This window comes from Sinohyriopsis cumingii, chromosome 9 (genome assembly GCF_028554795.1).
Source record: "Sinohyriopsis cumingii isolate HCF-2022 chromosome 9, ASM2855479v2, whole genome shotgun sequence".
NCBI lineage: Eukaryota > Metazoa > Mollusca > Bivalvia > Unionida > Unionidae > Sinohyriopsis > Sinohyriopsis cumingii.
The window spans coordinates 117,412,921-117,430,818 of record NC_142969.1 but is presented as its reverse complement, the minus strand read 5'-3'; the positions used below and the strand labels follow the sequence as shown (position 1 = coordinate 117,430,818).

Genomic DNA, 17,898 nt, shown 5'->3' with positions numbered 1-17,898 from the left:
ACCATCACATCCAAAGGCCCACGTGTGTATACTTCTCCTTACAGGTGGTTCTGTAATTATATTTTACATGTACGCTTCATTGCTTTATTAGACTGTCTGTTATGAATTTCTTGGTTAACATTTTAAGAGTTAGGTCTGCACCGACAATTCGTTCTAAAAGACAGGTGCAGGGCTACAGTTTTATACGTTTTGTTCTATTTGTCGTATAGATTAGAACTATGGGCAGAGCGCAAACACAAACAACTCACAACAGAGGCGTCACCAGCCTGCATGCTGACCTTTACTCAGTTCGAGAATATCTGGCGGACAAGGGACATAAATCAATTAACCCTTCAGCCACGAAACGCCTGACACTGACACGCTCTGAAACAGCTCCGACACGTTTTTGGCAACTCAGTCTCTCTTGCCTCCTCAGGGTTCAACTTGATTCCTATTGCGGAATAACGGGGGAGAAAACTAACAAACAGCCAAGTTCCTTCTTACTCAGCAGACATATGGACAGGTTACATGAATCATACATCCCATAACCAATCCCAAACTGATGATCCTAACGATATACTCCCCACACATATTTCCGTTGCTATAGGCTTTTGGCCATATACTATAGATCACGAAGGGCCAAAAGATCAATATTACGGGCTCAATCACTCAGAGTCCGGCTTCCAATACGTCGAACCCGACTTTGCAGACAGTGCTGTCATCTGTTCTATACCATCCGATGGTACGGAAAGATTCAGCCTACCGAGCATCCTTGAGCACGTTTTCCATTTTTGATCCCCTGAGTTGTGTTTTCCTCCCCTTCTCCATAAACAAACTGAACCAGAGCTTCAGTATCTGTTGATCTTACGACGGAACGGAAAAGTCCGACTTCATTTACTTCCGATGTGTCTGGGAGAGTTACAGAATCTGTCCGACCTTCATCATCAGTTCGTCGACGGTTTCTACTTTTGTCACACACTGTCTTTTATTTGGACACCATAGCAGTTGACAGTGATTGCCGCTTTGGGGATGAGAAAGCCACACTCCATACGTATGGACCGGATGACCTTTTCTGAAACTTGGCAGCTAGTGCGCTATATCGTTGGCATGGCTTCGATGTTGGACTTTCGTCTCTGTTGCTATCTTCCAACAGGCGGAACGTAGCTTATCTTCTCTGACTCCGAATACCTCACTGGATGCATGGGAGTCGGTTTCAAAAATGTCTCGAGTGCTGCATAGATCCGTTCAACACACTTTGGCCAATGCCGTAACCCCATCTACAAATTTACAATTGGCAAAACGCGACTCAGTGCTCTCTGCCTGCACTTTCCTGAAGAACCACCATATTTCCAACCTAACAGCAGAACGTTTATCCTCTAACCTTCTGCTTAACAACCAGATTGAAGAAATCCACAAACAAGCAGCCCATGAGACCCATTTCCTCCCCCCCCTAACCACGGTGTCGATACAGGGATAGTAACGGAAATCAACAAAAGGACCCAAGTGCCACTCATAGGACATGAATCTCTGAAAACCGTCCTTTCGAAGTTCCACCTAGCAAAAGCCACAATTCTCGCATACCAAAGTGGATATAGCATCGTGAGGGTCCTATCGTTTGTTCCAGACTTTTCTTGGTCCCAAAGGCAAACGGCATTCTGCGTCCGGTCATCGACTTAAACGCCCTAAATCAATTCATTCACAACTCTTGGTGTGATTCATTCACACCATTTGATCTCATTGGAAATACCACAACGCATTTTGAATGACAGCCATGAGGAAGATTTCGCCATCAGTGTGGACTTAAACGGCGCATACCTTGATGTCCCTATTTACAAGGCTTCTAGGACGTTCCTGCGATTCACCTACAACATCGTATACCATTTCAGGGCACTCCCATTGGGGCTCAATTTCAGCTACAGGGTCTTCACTCGTCTGATGAATCGAGTAATGGGACATGTCCGGAAAATTTATATGGTGGCGACATCGAGTTACCTGGATGACATCCTGCAGAAACATCAGTGAGTTAGATCTAATAAGACGTTATAAACCCTTGTTACCAATATGGACTTCTCGTCAACGAGTAAAATTCCGGCCTAGTAACATCTCAACGATTTGTTCACCTAGGCATGGAGTTCAATACACAGCAACGTCTCCATCAGGATCAGGCATTGAAATCCGAACCATGGTAGCGCCTTTACTTTTTCGGAATTCGATCCTGGTCCTGATGTGGGACTTTTTAAAGTAGTATTGTCGACAACAAATCCACGTTCGCCATGTTACAAGACTCCTAACATATTAGCCGAATCTTTGTCGCGAAACAGTCAGCTAACACGGACAGAATGGTGTCTTCATTCCTTGGTTTTCATTCATATATATACCCTATTGGGCGAACCTTTGGTGGACTATTTTCGACAAAGTGGAATGCCAAATTCTCAACCTTCGTATATTCAGTCTGGAACTCAAAGCCCGGGCAGTTGACGATCTGTCGATAGATTCGAAGTGGCCTGGTTACATACGCGAAAGCAAGAGAATCAGAGTGTCGCCTTATCCTCATTGGACCACTCAGATGGGAGAAGTCGTGGATCAACGACCTCATTAATCTCGCAACGGGAACTCCTTGGAGAATTCTGATTTTCCCTCATTATTCAAACAACCATGACACAATTGCTTCATTCTTAATCAGAGCTACGGAACCTGTAGGTCTGGATTATAGTAAACAGGCCCTGTGGAATAAACAATTCTCACAACCAGTCATGAACAGAATCACATTGCAAGAAGGCCCTCCACTTTGAAAGCATACTAAGGCAGATGGTACATTTTCACCCAGCGATACACAAACGAACACATCATACCTCTACAGGCATCTATACCGCAGCTAACTTCCTCTGGCTCTTTGAAGAAAGTTTCAGCCGAGTACGATACAAGGTTACCTCTCCACGATCGCTGGCACCATTCATTATCACGGAAGAGAGGATATCGGACAAAACAAAGACTTCTCCAACCTATTCACCAATTTCAAGGAAATATCTGGTACACCTTTCCTACAAGATCTGCTTCCTCATGGCCTTAGAGACTGCAGGCAGAATTAGAGAAATATATGCCCTATCAGCAGACCTGGATTACATGCAATTCCGACAAGACGGGTCAGTCAGTATTACTTATGACGGCATCCTCTTTCATCGCCAAGAACCGCCTTCCTTCCACGGGTAACAAGACTTTCGTTATCAAATATCTATCTCATCTGGACACATCAACTGAAGGCCATCTACAAGACCAAGTTCTAGCTTTGAAGTGGTACAATTGTAGAATAGAGATGTTGTGTCGAGGAAGATCACGCATCTTTCTACCTCTCAAGACAGGACAGGGAGATATGTCAACACAAACCATTTCGTCCTGGGTTAAATAGATTATTCACTCAGCATATATGGAAATAATTTCAGCTCAAATGAACTTATTACGCATTTCGGCTCACGATGTTAGAGCAGTTGCCACTAGCCTAGCATTCGACCGGAACTGTTCGCTAACCGACATAATTCAGGTTGTGGGATGGAGGTCGGAGTCCACATCCTCTAGCTTTTATCTCCACTTTCATCCCAGAGGTCCCAATTCGATCTGGCAGGACCTATATCTGCGCCTCAACAGGTCACTCTGCCAGGTCGACCGACAGCTTCTTAAGACTCGTTTTCACCACTTCCGCTAGATTTGCGAGCGGAATTGTTTTCCCTAGTTGAACCCGCATCCTTCCGGTCGGGTTACCTAGAAGCTGCCTCACATAACTTAGGGGACCGGAGACGGTAACTCTTGGGTAAGGGGATTTACCTCCCTCCACCTCTTATCTATTGCCCTTAGAAGTTATGATTAGGTAACGTATTTAAAGAAGAAACCCATTTTTTCTAGTAGAATATGTTTCTTCGAAAATACTTACCCAATCATAATACACATACACTCTGCCGGCCTCTCCTCAGTTACATCAATAGAGAGCGTGTCTTTCGTTCCAGTGATAACTGACACGTCCTAAAGCTATGTCGCCAGTTCTCATACCTAGAGGGAGATCACTCTGCCCGACCACCACATTGGTCGGCAGACAACATTTAGCTCCATTTAGCTAAAAGTAGTACCTGGGAGGGCTGGATTTCGGGGCAGTATTAGTTTTCCGAAAGTACTGTGATTGGGTAAGGATTCTCGTAGAAACATATTTTGCTAGGAATTGTCTTCCTTTATCTAACATGAAACCGTTTTTTGAAGACACGTTTAGAATGATTTGAATCAACAGAGCTTGAACTACATTATAGAACACTATCGCACCTATTTTATTTTCATTCTTCAACGAAGATCGAAAAGTTCAGAATGTACGGATAACTAAGATAAGCATTCTCTGTTTATTGGAACTTGCAAGATAATCTAGCATTTGTAGTGCGACTAAATTCAATTAATTTTCTTATTTTGAAATGATTTTAAAATGTGTGCATCAGAGAAACTGTATATACCGAGTTAATATTTGCTTACTGATGGGCATGAATCGGCATCGGCAAAGCCTCTCTGCTGGAAGTTTGCCTTCAACATATATTCATTAGCCAGATTGAGTCTTGAGATTGTTGAAGCCATGAACTGGAACGTATTTTTTTTTTGTTGGTACTATTGTCAGGTTTGTTAAGAAACATAAATTTGTAAAAATGCTTACGGTGGCGAGTGAAATACATTCAGCAAATAATAATTTCATACCTAAAAGGTAATGCACTTTCTATTTCATACTGGAGGTCTGAAAATTCTCATTTTTCTTTGCTGCAATTGCAACTGCACATAGAATCAGGCATCACATTCCAAACAAGATCTTGCATGTTCACTTGCGAAAATATCAATATTTATGTTTTTCCCATGTGAAAATAATATAAAAATATGTCATCCATAATTTTCTATATTTTACGCTTGAGTATATAATTAAACTTTTTGTTGCCCCAATAATATTTCTTTATTGATACGTTCACACTGAAGTAATATAAAAAAGTTGAGGTTTGAAAGTGTTGGGATGTGGAAAGTCAAGATTAATTGAGCGGAAGCCTGAACTACTGTATAAACCTTCTTTATATCCATATTATTCGTCTTCATTTAACCTTTCACACTGTATAAACAACGGAAAAACTGAGATTCGTATTGACTATCCAATTGTGATTAGAATTGAAATTGTACACATCATTCTAGAATAAGAATCCTGGTCAGTAGTCATTAGACGGTACATCATGGCTTTAAAGTGTTAGAAATAAAGTTTTTAAAGTTTTCAAGGACGAACTTTCATTCACTCCAGTTAGAGAGCATGATGGTTTCAAATTCAGATTCATTCAAAAGAAATCATAAAGAAACGACAGTCTGTAAAGGGAAAAGAAATCCGTGATCAAACAATGTCTTAGATTGTATGTGTACAAGAAGCGATTTTTAAATCCAGATGACAATTACCAGCAAAGAAAATTAATATAAATTGCTAGGTGTCTTAGGAAAAGAACACTGTTCTTCGTGTGCCTGTAATTTCCGCGGAGGTCTACAAGATTGATAAACGCATATGGTGGAGAAGAACTAACGGAGGTGAAATTGAGAAACCATCTTATATTTAAAGAGAAGGACCAGCATTTAAACAAGACATTAAATGTGGATACAGTTATAGATACAATTGAAAGTCGAATATATCTCCCAGGATAAACAGAATTTCTGGGCTAGTTTAAATTGCAAATGATAATAACTTGTTTCACATCCTCGAGGAAATGGTAAGATTAGAATGGAAATAGTCCATTTCGTCTAATTCTGGAACACAGCTATACACGTATGAAACAATGGGTTGTCAAGTTTGATAATACAAAGATGGCCGTGAAATGTTAGGTAACACATTATAAGAGTCTTTCGAAGACATAAACAAACTCGAGACATTATTAGAAGCTAACTAGCTACAAATGGAATACATTATGCCATTCAATCAACACATTATCCGGAATGCAACTGAAACTTTCAAAGCACCTGAAATTTGAATTAGCTAATTAATGAAAAACATCAAAGAAGGATCTCATGGTGCACAAAAAGGTACGTGCAAGAAAACAGATCATTACTACAGAAATAAATAGTTAACAAGCTGAAAATGACTTTGTCGTTCTCTAGAGAAATTTGCAACATGGATTATAGAGTGACATCCTCTTCACTTGTAATTAAAGATGGTTAATAAGTGAAACTTCAATCCTTGTTGCTTGAGATAACGGGTTGCATGCGGACATTTATCAATTATTCTGTTTGCTACTATTCTTTTACTTTTATTACATCGCTCGACTCTTAAATGTAAGGGCCGTTAGCTTTTAACCTCAGTTTTTAGCCTCAAATTAATCTTAAACTTTGTAAAATACTAAATTTAACATCGGACCACCATACTAAGTGTTAAGGAAATGATGCAGCTAGTTGTGCCAAAAGGTTTGTCTGAGTGGATTTAAGAATACTTAATCTGAGTGGACTTAAGACTCCTCAATCTGAGTGGACTTAAGACTACTTAATCTGAGTGGACTTAAAACTCCTCAATCTGAGTGGACTTAAGACTCATCAATCTGAGTGGACTTAAGACTCCTCAATCTGAGTGGACTTAATACTCCTCAATCCGAGTGGACTTAATACTCCTCAATCTGAGTGGACTTAAGACTACTTAATCTGAGTGGACTTAATACTCCTCAATCCGAGTGGACTTAATACTCCTCAATCTGAGTGGACTTAAGACTACTTAATCTGAGTGGACTTAAGACTCCTCAATCCGAGTGGACTTAATACTCCTCAATCTGAGTGGACTTAAGACTACTTAATCTGAGTGGACTTAATACTCCTCAATCCGAGTGGACTTAATACTCCTCAATCTGAGTGGACTTAAGACTACTTAATCTGAGTGGACTTAAGACTCCTCAATCTGAGTGGACTTAAGACTCCTCAATCTGAGTGGACTTAATACTCCTCAATCTGAGTGGACTTAAGACTACTTAATCTGAATGGACTTAAGAGTCCTCAATCTGAGTGGACTTAAGACTACTTAATCTGAGTGGACTTAAGACTCCTCATCTGAGTGGACTTAAGACAACTTAATCTGAGTGGACTTAAGAATCCTCAATCTGAGTGGACTTAAGCCTACTTAATCTGAGTGGACTTAATACTCCTCAATCTGAGTGGACTTAAGAATACTTAATCTGAGTGGACTTAAGATTCCTCAATCTGAGTGGACTTAAGACTACTTAATCTGAGTGGACTTAAGACTCCTCATCTGAGTGGACTTAAGACAACTTAATCTGAGTGGACTTAGGAGTCCTCAATCTGAGTGGACTTAAGACTATTTAATCTGAGTGGACTTAAGACTATTTTATCTGTATTGATTTGCTGCTGGCAGACAGATTGTTCAAAATAAGAGTAGATAACATTTAAGTGGTCCTTGTTTTTCACAATATTGGCATTCATCAGAGTTTTATAAGACTGGATGGTTCTAGAGAAGCCGCTAGTAACTTTATGTCATTTGTTCCGTTCATTTTGGCACAGTATTTAGTCATTTACTGTTTTTCTTGTTTTATTTAGATGCGAAGTGAAACAGATCTGCTTCTACAAATTTCATTGAACATGTGTATTTTTTATTTTCTTTTGGTGAAAGTTTGGAATTTGAAAGTATTTAAAAAAAAGAACAGCAACTGCGCCAAGCCTGGAAATGCCATTTACTTCTCATATCGAGTTATATGCACACATGCTTCTGAAGTAATTTTTGTAATTCAGTTACAAAAAAAATAATTTGAAAGTATAATGTGCCTATCTATAGAACAGGCCATGACGATGTTACGAACATTCTAGTTGTAATAAAATATGGATATATTGTTTCCCTGTTAAATGAGAAAACATATTTACCGTCTCCAGACTTAATCACGCACGCACGCACCCGCGTTAATTCATATTAATTTTGCCGTCCATTCGATGACCGATTTTCCTTAGCTACACAATACTTTGCTTATGTTTTGATAAAAAAAGTGTGATCGACAATTATGTACATATCGTGTTATTATCTTTTTTATTTATTGAGCTTCATAATGTAAAAATGGTGTTGTTTGAAGACCAAGGTCGTTTGCTCTTTGCTTTCATGACACATTTTTATGATCTTTATATTTGGATTGCAATAAATGTCGATTTAAATTTTGGTTCATAACCGACAAGACTAATGAAGTCTATATCCAGGAAAAAATTACTTTGTTGACAAAGCTTTCGGACGTGAAAGCTAATTTACGATATTATTTATCAATTTATACACAGGCAAGCCTTATTAAGTTCTTAGGATGATGTTGTTTTTTTTTTTAACATTATTAATCGGTTTGATTCAATATTCTGCAACCTGGTGTACTGGTTAGTATGATTATTACTAATCTGAATAACTGAAAAACAGCGTGTAAGGGCACTGGATTTAAAGAAACAGAAACAGCAAATCACCTGACAGTTAAGATCATTTAGCAGGTCGTGGCTTGAAGGTTTGTGCAAAAGTGAATTATGACATTAAACATATATAAGTCTGTGTATATATACATTTACCGATCTATCAATCTAACTCATAGTTTTCCGGCAGGGACCTTTCATGTTTAACAGAAACGGAAGCCATAACTCGGAGATTATTGTTAATTATAATTAAAGGATCGCAGTAAATGTCTTGCAGATATACATATTCACAATGATCTATACTATTTTTACGAAACGGGGCTTAATAATTATGAAAATTACCTTCTAAACTGGGCTTTAAAATTACGGTAATTACCTTCTAAACCGGTCTCTAGAATTACGAACTTACATATACATATCGCAGACAGTTCGGTTAAAAATACTATATAACATTGCGGTTTTCTAAACAACAATCAAGCTGACATCTTTGATGGTGAAATAAAATAAAACTCATTTTAGGTTAGTAGTACGTTATAAGCAAGAAGGCATGAAGGAACTTATGCTTTCCATTTGTCTGCAGCTATTACTGCTTGAATTTCCAGTCTTTCAATTTGACAATTATTTTTGCATCCCAAGAGTATGTAATTTATAATATATGTGTGGCATCCATCTTTCATGGGTAACATGAAGGGAATGCGTTAGCATGAAATACACCCTCCTTAACTGGATTCTTTCAATTGTTAAAACGTTACTCTCATCCCTCCTGTCTTCTCGAACGTACGATACACCTTGGTTAAGTTTTACATTTAGGTCTGTCTTTATGTATCATGATGGGATATACCTATTGCATCAAGAGATATACCTATTGCATCAAGGGATATACCTATTGTATCAAGGGATATACCTATTGTATCAAGGGATATACCTATTGTATCAAGGGATATACCTATTGTATCAAGGGATATACCTACTGCATCAAGAGATATACCTATTGCATCAAGAGATATACCTATTGCATCAAGAGATATACCTATTGTATCAAGGGATATACCTATTGCATCAAGGGATATACCTATTGTATCAAGAGATATACCTATTGTATCAAGAGATATACCTATTGCATCAAGGGATATACCTATTGCATCAAGGGATATACCTATTGTATCAAGGGATATACCTTTTTGCATCAAGAGATATACCTATTGCATCAAAGGGATATACCTACTGCATCAAGGGATATACCTATTGCATCAAGGGATATACCTATTGTATCAAGGGATATACCTATTGTATCAAGGGATATACCTATTGCATCAAGGGATATACCTATTGTATCAAGGGATATACCTATTGTATCAAGGGATATACCTATTGCATCAAGGGATATACCTATTGCATCAAGAGATATACCTATTGCATCAAGGGATATACCTATTGCATCAAGAGATATACCTATTGCATCAAGGGATATACCTATTGCATCAAGGGATATACCTATTGCATCAAGAGATATACCTATTGCATCAAGGGATATACCTATTGCATCAAGGGATATACCTATTGCATCAAGGGATATACCTATTGCATCAAGAGATATACCTATTGTATCAAGGGATATACCTATTGCATCAAGGGATATACCTATTGCATCAAGGGATATACCTATTGCATCAAGAGATATACCTATTGCATCAAGAGATATACCTGTTGCATCAAGGGATATACCTGTTGCATCAGCCCATTCTAGACATCTGCAATTTGTGAACAATTTATTGTCATCGTTATTTCTTTTATGCGTGTTTTCACATAGCTTACGACAAACAGTTTAATAACATGGGTGCGTCCAAGTATTTATCAACAGGGGACTAATGTTGAAAGGAAAATTTAAACGGGAAATCATGTTCAAGGTATTTGTTCAATATTTAGAAACATTATTGATCCGTGTGGTGTATACATACGCGAATTTCACTGATGTGCGGTGCACTGTTAGCACATATGTTGAGTTGCCTACCCTGTTTTATGGGTCAGTCCGTATTTTGCAAACATACATATTTACATTTGAACAGAACCCGTATGTGCATTCTGATCTGTGCTTACTTCTAAAATGTAACACCGAATTACATTTAGTATGTGACAATCTTACACAAAACACATCCCTGTGGAATTCTGAAAATAAAAGAAAGAAATGAAAGACCGATCTTAGGATGCTTTCAAACTGCCTACTTCGCAGAATTGATGCTTAAGATACCACCGTGAAAAATATACATCCTTTATTTGTCCTGTGAACTCACCAGCTGCTCTACGTTTCCCTCCACTTGCCAGTTAAATTATTAGCTTCACACATTCAATGAATCATTCATAAAAACGATGATGTACCGATGTTGTCACTTTTCAGGGTGAGCAACGCTACAAGAGAACAAGATGGGTTCATGTGTTGGTTGATAAAGAAGCTTCCAGACGACCCTTTCTACAGCTACGAGTTGGCAAGACTAAATAGTAAGTGTTCTCACAGCCCAAGGTTTCAGATTAATTGGTTTTGTGACCAGTAGAGGTTTCGTAGGCCTATTAAAATATAGCCATTCGTATGTTTGTGTCTTCTGGGTGAAAATTAAGGGACAAAATAAAAAGCAACACATCAATTTGACTATCGTTAGATCCTTTTTTTCGAAAACAAAACTTGAATGTTTGATTCATTAATTGAGTGTTGTTCATCTTTGGATGTTAATACAAGTGTGCTTTAATGTTAAAACAAATACGGTCAATCAGGTGATGTATGTATAATAAACGATACATTTGGCCAAGGATCTGTTTAATGTTTCATGATTATAACATGTATATGAATGATTTAATATAATAGAATCTATTTTATCCTGATTCTGTGTTTCATTATGTATCAGAATTATACCTAGCAAATTATCTGTCTTGAAAAATCTAAATCGAGCTTTTATTTAAAATATTTTAAAGTCACAAAATGTACCTACCATCAATAATGTTATTGTAGAGCACTTTACAATGTGGCCTCTGTTTTTAAGCTTATGCCCGTGTACTGAGCACAACTGCTTGTACCGTTGCAGGTGGGACGGTGCTAGATGGAAAACTGAAACTGGTTGACTCTACACATCGCCTTAATTTCTACAAAGATTGCGACTGGATTGAAAGCGCGGCTCGATCAGAGTATCTCTATGAATAGACAAAAGATAGTGAATACAGACATAATGTTTTAAGTACTGTTAACTAGATGATAGTCTACGTTGCAAGGTCATCACCATCAGTAAATGAAAAATGCGATACGCTAACCACTTACCGAAATACAAAGTAGTACATATTAACATTATCACATAGTCGGAACACTTTGCATATAGTGTGTGCGGTTTCATATTTTTGATATTATAACATGTGAACATATCACTTTATGTGAACATATCACTGTATGTGGTTCTGATTGGTCCAAATAAGCCCATGCAGTTATTGTGTATTATCTTTTTACGGATTGGGTGAGATCGTGGGAAATCTTTTTTTTTAAATCCCACCTTCTGGAATGTTTGTTTTCAATTAACATTTTGGCGGCCATTTTTCAACTCAACTCGCGAAAGGAAATTGAGGATAAATTATCTCTGCTGTCTGAATATGGACAATTTACCCCCCCCCCCCCCAAAAAAAAGGGGTTTGTTATGTCACGTATAACAATATCATCGTAAGAAAAATGGTGTAAAACTCCAAGACAAGAACAACAAGTAAAACTAAGGGTATTGCTCAGTTCATAGTGCCTTGTGATCGTTGAGGTTGGAGGGGGTGGGGGTGGGTGGTAAATCTGTAGCATGGAATCCATCCTATATATAAGCATGGTTTAAATGTTAACTTACAAAGTAAATAAAGAACGTGGACATAAACCGGTCTCCAAACTGACAGAAGTTTGTCTAACAACGTCAGAATTTCCGGGGTAAATATGTGATGCAATTCCGAATCAAAATGAAATTTGTTTACATATTCTGTAGTCTGCTGTTCAAAGTACTGCAAATATCCAATCACAAATGTATTACAGTAAATATGGGAATTTCTGCATCCAGTAAACCTTCTTTCACATGAATATTGAAACAATGTAATGTTTAGTTGTGAATGTGATATGTTAGGTTACGTAAACATGGATCGTCTATTTGATTCTAACGGGGTTCTGTATCAAACAATGTGACATCACGCGTATTGGATATTCTGTGTTGAAAAAATGGTTTTTGTTTGTGTAAAATGTTCTGTTTATGAGGAAGTACTCTTGTTCTTTGATTTATAGCTTGGAAGAAATGTATAATCTACTTTTAAACGTTAACACTAGTTCAACTTTGTTTGGGACTATTTTCGTACGCACAAAAAAATGAAAGGTGCATCATCTGTCAGAATGAACGAAATTATTCGTTCTTCTTTCCATCTAAATAATTTCCATTGAAATAAAAAATATGATTCTAAAAAAATTTCAAATGGGTAATGATTTAATATTAAATCGTCAAAGCTTGCAAAAGCTGGACATTAGTCAACTTGTCTTATAAATTCAGAATTAATTCATTACCCATTTGAGATCTTCTATATAAGTAAACGTTATGTATCATGTAACATAAAAGAGATGATAGTCACAATTGCATACAGGCCAGCAGGCTGTAAACACCAAGTTAATGCCTGTGTTTACAGTTTTTATTATGTTTCATACGATGCAACTTTGTAATACAAGTTGTATTACTCTGTATTCATTATCATATATTTGATCTTTTTTTTAAAAAAATGGTTTTTATTACGCATTTTACCGATTTTCTTTTGCAATTTATGTAGAAAAGTTTGAAGTTATAGATTTTGTTCTTTGTTTTTGTGGGTTTTAACTTAGACATACTGAGGCACGTCGAATCGGGATGGTATGAGCGAGTATCAACCCCGCGACCCTAAGACTACGAATCCGACTCTACCAGATAAACTGTCAAGGCTCCCTGTGGACGGATTTAAGTGTTGTACTGTGTATCCAGCAGATTTAAGTTTATGCTTAAGGTTTTGTTTATATCCTAAGGAAAGGAACTATGCATTTGGATATCACTGTTAAATAACATGCGCTTTACCTTACTCAACATTTCTTTACAAATTTTACTTATTGATTGTGCGGTGTTTCTTTGCAATTTATGGGAAAAGGCTTTTGTTTAAGCTTTGAATTTAACGTTCTATTTATGGCTTGAAAAACAGAACTTTTGCATTTAGACTTCGCGTCTGTGTGTTAATCAACATGTCCCTAACCGTATTTAATACTAAAAGAAAAAAGGTATTAGACTTTTTTGGTCAGTATTTGTGAAAATGTTTCAGCTGAAAGTTTGCGTTGTAATTTGCTCTATTTAGACAGCAGGTTAATTTTTGTGTTTAACTTTCATTTATTGCTTGCAAGAATGAACAATGCGTTTAATATTTCTTTGTGTTAGATTAGTCAGTACTTTTTAAATGACTGTTTGACAATTAGTGGGGAAAGGTGTTTGGTTAGGGTTTTGTTTATTGTTTGTAGGAAGGAAATACGCTTGACAAGTCTCTGTGTTAATAGCATGTGGTTTAATCATTTTCAGCCAGTTTTACTGATTCGATTTCGGCAAATTATGGGAAAAGGTTTGAAGTCCAAGTCTGAATATAGACTTTGGGTCTAAGTTTGAATATAGACTTGAGGTCCCAGTTTGAATATAGATTTGAGGTCCAAAGTTTGAATATGACTTGGTAATGTGTGTATGTGTGTGTGTGTGTGATTTGGATTTTGAATGAAGCGTTAACAATTCTTCAGTCATATCGCTACGATGTATGCAGTGTGTCAGTTTATAAAGATGTCTAGCACTGGAGCATCATGCCGCAGACATGTAGCATGATATCCCACCCAGTCACATTATCCTGACACCAGGTCGACCAGTCCTAACACTAACCTCTTAATGCTGAGCGCCAAGCGAGGCAGCTGTTAGAAACGTTTTCATAAGTCTTAGGCATGAGACTTGGTACTAAGCCACCATATAAAAAGTTGGTCACACTTACCAACATTCATGCACTGTGCCTGAGCTACGCGTTTAGGTCGATATCTCATCAATCTAACTGGTAGCGTTATATTCATAACTTTGTGGTAAATATGGTACTGTCAGTCAAAAAGTAGGTCGCTTTAACATAAACTTCCTGCTTCATGGACTTTTCTCCAAGATGTCTGTTTAGATTTGATGTTGTGCACTATATACTCTACATGTACACTTGTAGATCTGTTTATTGGTCAGCGTGAGTAATAACCAGGTAAATTCCAATTAGATTGCTTGTCAATGTTACTCTGTGCACATGCAGGAACTATTTACCGAAATTCCAATACAAAATCGATGTTAACTGTACTCTAACAACACGTTGTGCCATTAGTACGGTTTTATGATGCTAAAGGTACAGAGGCGGCCCTAGAATAGCTGCCATCAACTGTCGACCCAGGCGAAGCATGCAATCGGGGTCTCCCCATCTCACAAACACTTACCTCAAATTTGGCGGCACATTTAACTTGGCACCCTAGAAAACGGCCTTGTTACGGGCCGCCCCTGTAAAGTTATGAACAATGTCCGAGAGGTCTTGTTTTGGTCAATGTTTGAACCTAAGGACCCAAAATTCGTCGTTTCGTATAATATTAAACTGGATTGTCTACGCACAGTTCTGTTTAAAAGTGTTACCCTCACTACGTTTTGAACAAGCGTTACCTCACCTTGATAGTGTGTATGGAAGAGACGACTCGTATGGAACAAACAAACTGCTTGCGAGGAAATTCATTCATAAATAACTCGTGACAATTTGTGAAATAACAGCTCTCAAATTAAAATGTAAGAATCGAGACGATTAACGCTATACCTACAGTCAGCATGGTTATCAATGTATCCACCACCACCACCCAAAAAAACCCAGCCCCAAACGATGAAATTCTTCCGAAGAATTGAGAAAACACAGTGCATTCCAGTGCTTTGCACAAACTAAGAGTCTTACTGAGTACATACATTTTCTAACTTTTATATCATGCAAGTCATAAAATACAAAAATAATACCAAATTCTTGCATTAGGCAAAGAATTTATTGCCAGTAATTGTTTCAGAATACACTGTTGTTAACTGAGATGGTAGACAAGGAATTCTTGTCCGTTTTAAATTGAGATGGTAGAAAATGGAGTCTCATCCTCTTGAAATTGAGATGATAAATGGTACCTTTTGTTTCCTGACATCATCTTTAAATATGTTTAATATTTGCAACAATTATATCTTCTTAGTTAATCGGCAAAGCAAACATTAGAAAATATACACCTGCTTTCAGTTTTAATTACAATATCATAGGAAAGGAAACTACTTATTTATGTTTTTCCACCTCACTCTATTTTCTCTGGTATTATCTTAAAGTAAGCTTACATTAAAATTGTTGCCGAAATATATTCATGATTTAATAACTTTTAATACATTCGGAATTAAATTTAAAAACGATGGTACTCACGAACCTCTTAATGACACTCAGTTTTTTTTGCGCCCAACTTCCTCAAGAAATTTTTCATAAGCTGTGACTATAATAAAAGAAACACAAACCCCCACTAAGTTCACTTGAAATGACCATTCCGTCAATACACGTGGACAATAATAGATGTTCGCCTTGTTCTAGAATGACGTGACATAATACCAGACGAAGACTTGGTCAAGTCAGGTTAACACTTTGAACAATATAATTCTTTATTAGTTTTGTCCTTCGCTTCTGGAATTTGCTGGAAGAAAATTCTACCAGAGCAGCAGATATTTTAATTTAGATATATTGTTGTACAAATACATTACACAGCTTGATTGGTAAGTGAATATTTTTTTTCCTTTTTGACCTTTGAATTGATAATAGCAGTAAAAAAAAAAAAAATTATTCTGTATTACTCGCTTATAAGTCGAGTCCAACTGCAAAGTGCACACACCTAGATCTGTCGTCGCATATTGCTCCAGAATATATTGTTCTGTGACACAGATCTTGATCTGCAGGCGTATTTTGCTACGGCAGATCTGGATCTTTGTTGTTTGCAGTTTGACTCGACTTATAAGCCAGTAAACACTGTAACTTTATTTTCATTAATTTGGTGCCTTTTCCGTCCATTAAAACGTAGATACGATTTTAGTGTAACGCCCATTGTTCTATTTGTATAGTTGACTCTGCTGTAGCAATTTTTATATGCAGTGAGTAACCATATGTTGTTTTTAAAGATGATTTTGTCCTCTGTAAATTCTATCTCAGTGTTTGTTGAACAGTTCTTGACTGGCATTGTAAAATATACGAAATCTTGATATTGCACTACACATTAAGCCGCGTTAAAATTTATGTACTTACCGAAATAAGTTACGTAATTTAATTTGTAACCATTTTGATTTCCAAGCTGTTTTTGATAATCTCCATATTATCATGATTAAATTTAATTATTATAGTAACTAAATTTAATCTTTAAATATGCATCTTTTCCAATGCACTGATGTGTATACATTGTAATGTTTAAAATATAAAAAATATAAAACTGCTATTCTCTTCAATTGTTTTCTTCGACACAACTGTCATGTGGCATACTTTAATCCCGTTTCAACATGCAAGGCATATAAATATTTATCTAGTTTTTATATCATGTATTCTTTAAGCTTTTAGCAGTTTCATGTTATATTTTCTTTTGTAAAAAACAGGACAAAGAAAAATATTGTATAATGATTTACAGATGACCGCATGCATTTAAACGATTACTAATCCTTCGTCCGAAGCTTAGCCTGTCACTACTAATGCGACATAAACACACACACTTTAAGTATACACGGAATCGAAGATCATTATAAAACTAAGTTTTGGTTCGATATACAATAGACGATTAAAGAGACGTATTAACAGAGAGCGTGGGGAAATAATACATGCCTTGTTATAATTTAACTGACTTGAAATTTTGTCACGAAAGATTGCTAACTTCTTGTGTCATATACTGCAAGAAAATGAAAAGAATAGGAGAGAGAGAGCTAGCTACATGAATTGCAGGTCCATAAGATAATGTATAATAATGGATGATGGGTCTTCCTGAGGTTCCAAAGATTGTTATATATATATATATATATATATATATATATATATATATATATATATATATATATATATATATATATATATCCTTTGAAAACTGATTAATATTTGACACTAAATTCATACATGGCAAATGCTTTTTAAAGTTCGTTTATTTTGCCATCTAAGGAGTTATCGATTTATGCCTGTGACATTACATAATTAATTTCCACTGAAAGCAGTACTGAAAAGTATATGGCATTAAATAAGAATATGTGTCAGGGGTGCGGGATGATGTGTGATGTCCCACTCCCTATGGTGCTTTGAGTGCCGTTATCTGGGAGATGATAAACCATTACACCCCGCTGTGGCTATGAATTTCTAGCTGAATTATACTTGCCCTCACACGTTTCTAATGCTAACACCATTGATTCCCGATAG

General features: G+C 36.8%; 1 protein-coding gene across 1 annotated transcript in view; it reads left to right on the top strand.

Moving 5' to 3' along the window:
- The window catches only part of LOC149792534 (uncharacterized), a 39,680-nt gene extending 22,740 nt beyond the window's left edge, over positions 1-16,940 (top strand). Inside the window, exons 7-8 of the mRNA XM_089971171.1 lie at positions 10,790-10,890; positions 11,469-16,940. Coding sequence (XP_089827297.1) covers positions 10,790-10,890; positions 11,469-11,584 — 217 coding nt within the window. The 3' untranslated portion in view covers positions 11,585-16,940. The remainder of the gene's footprint in view (positions 1-10,789; positions 10,891-11,468) is intronic.
- Positions 16,941-17,898: the final 958 nt, after the last annotated feature.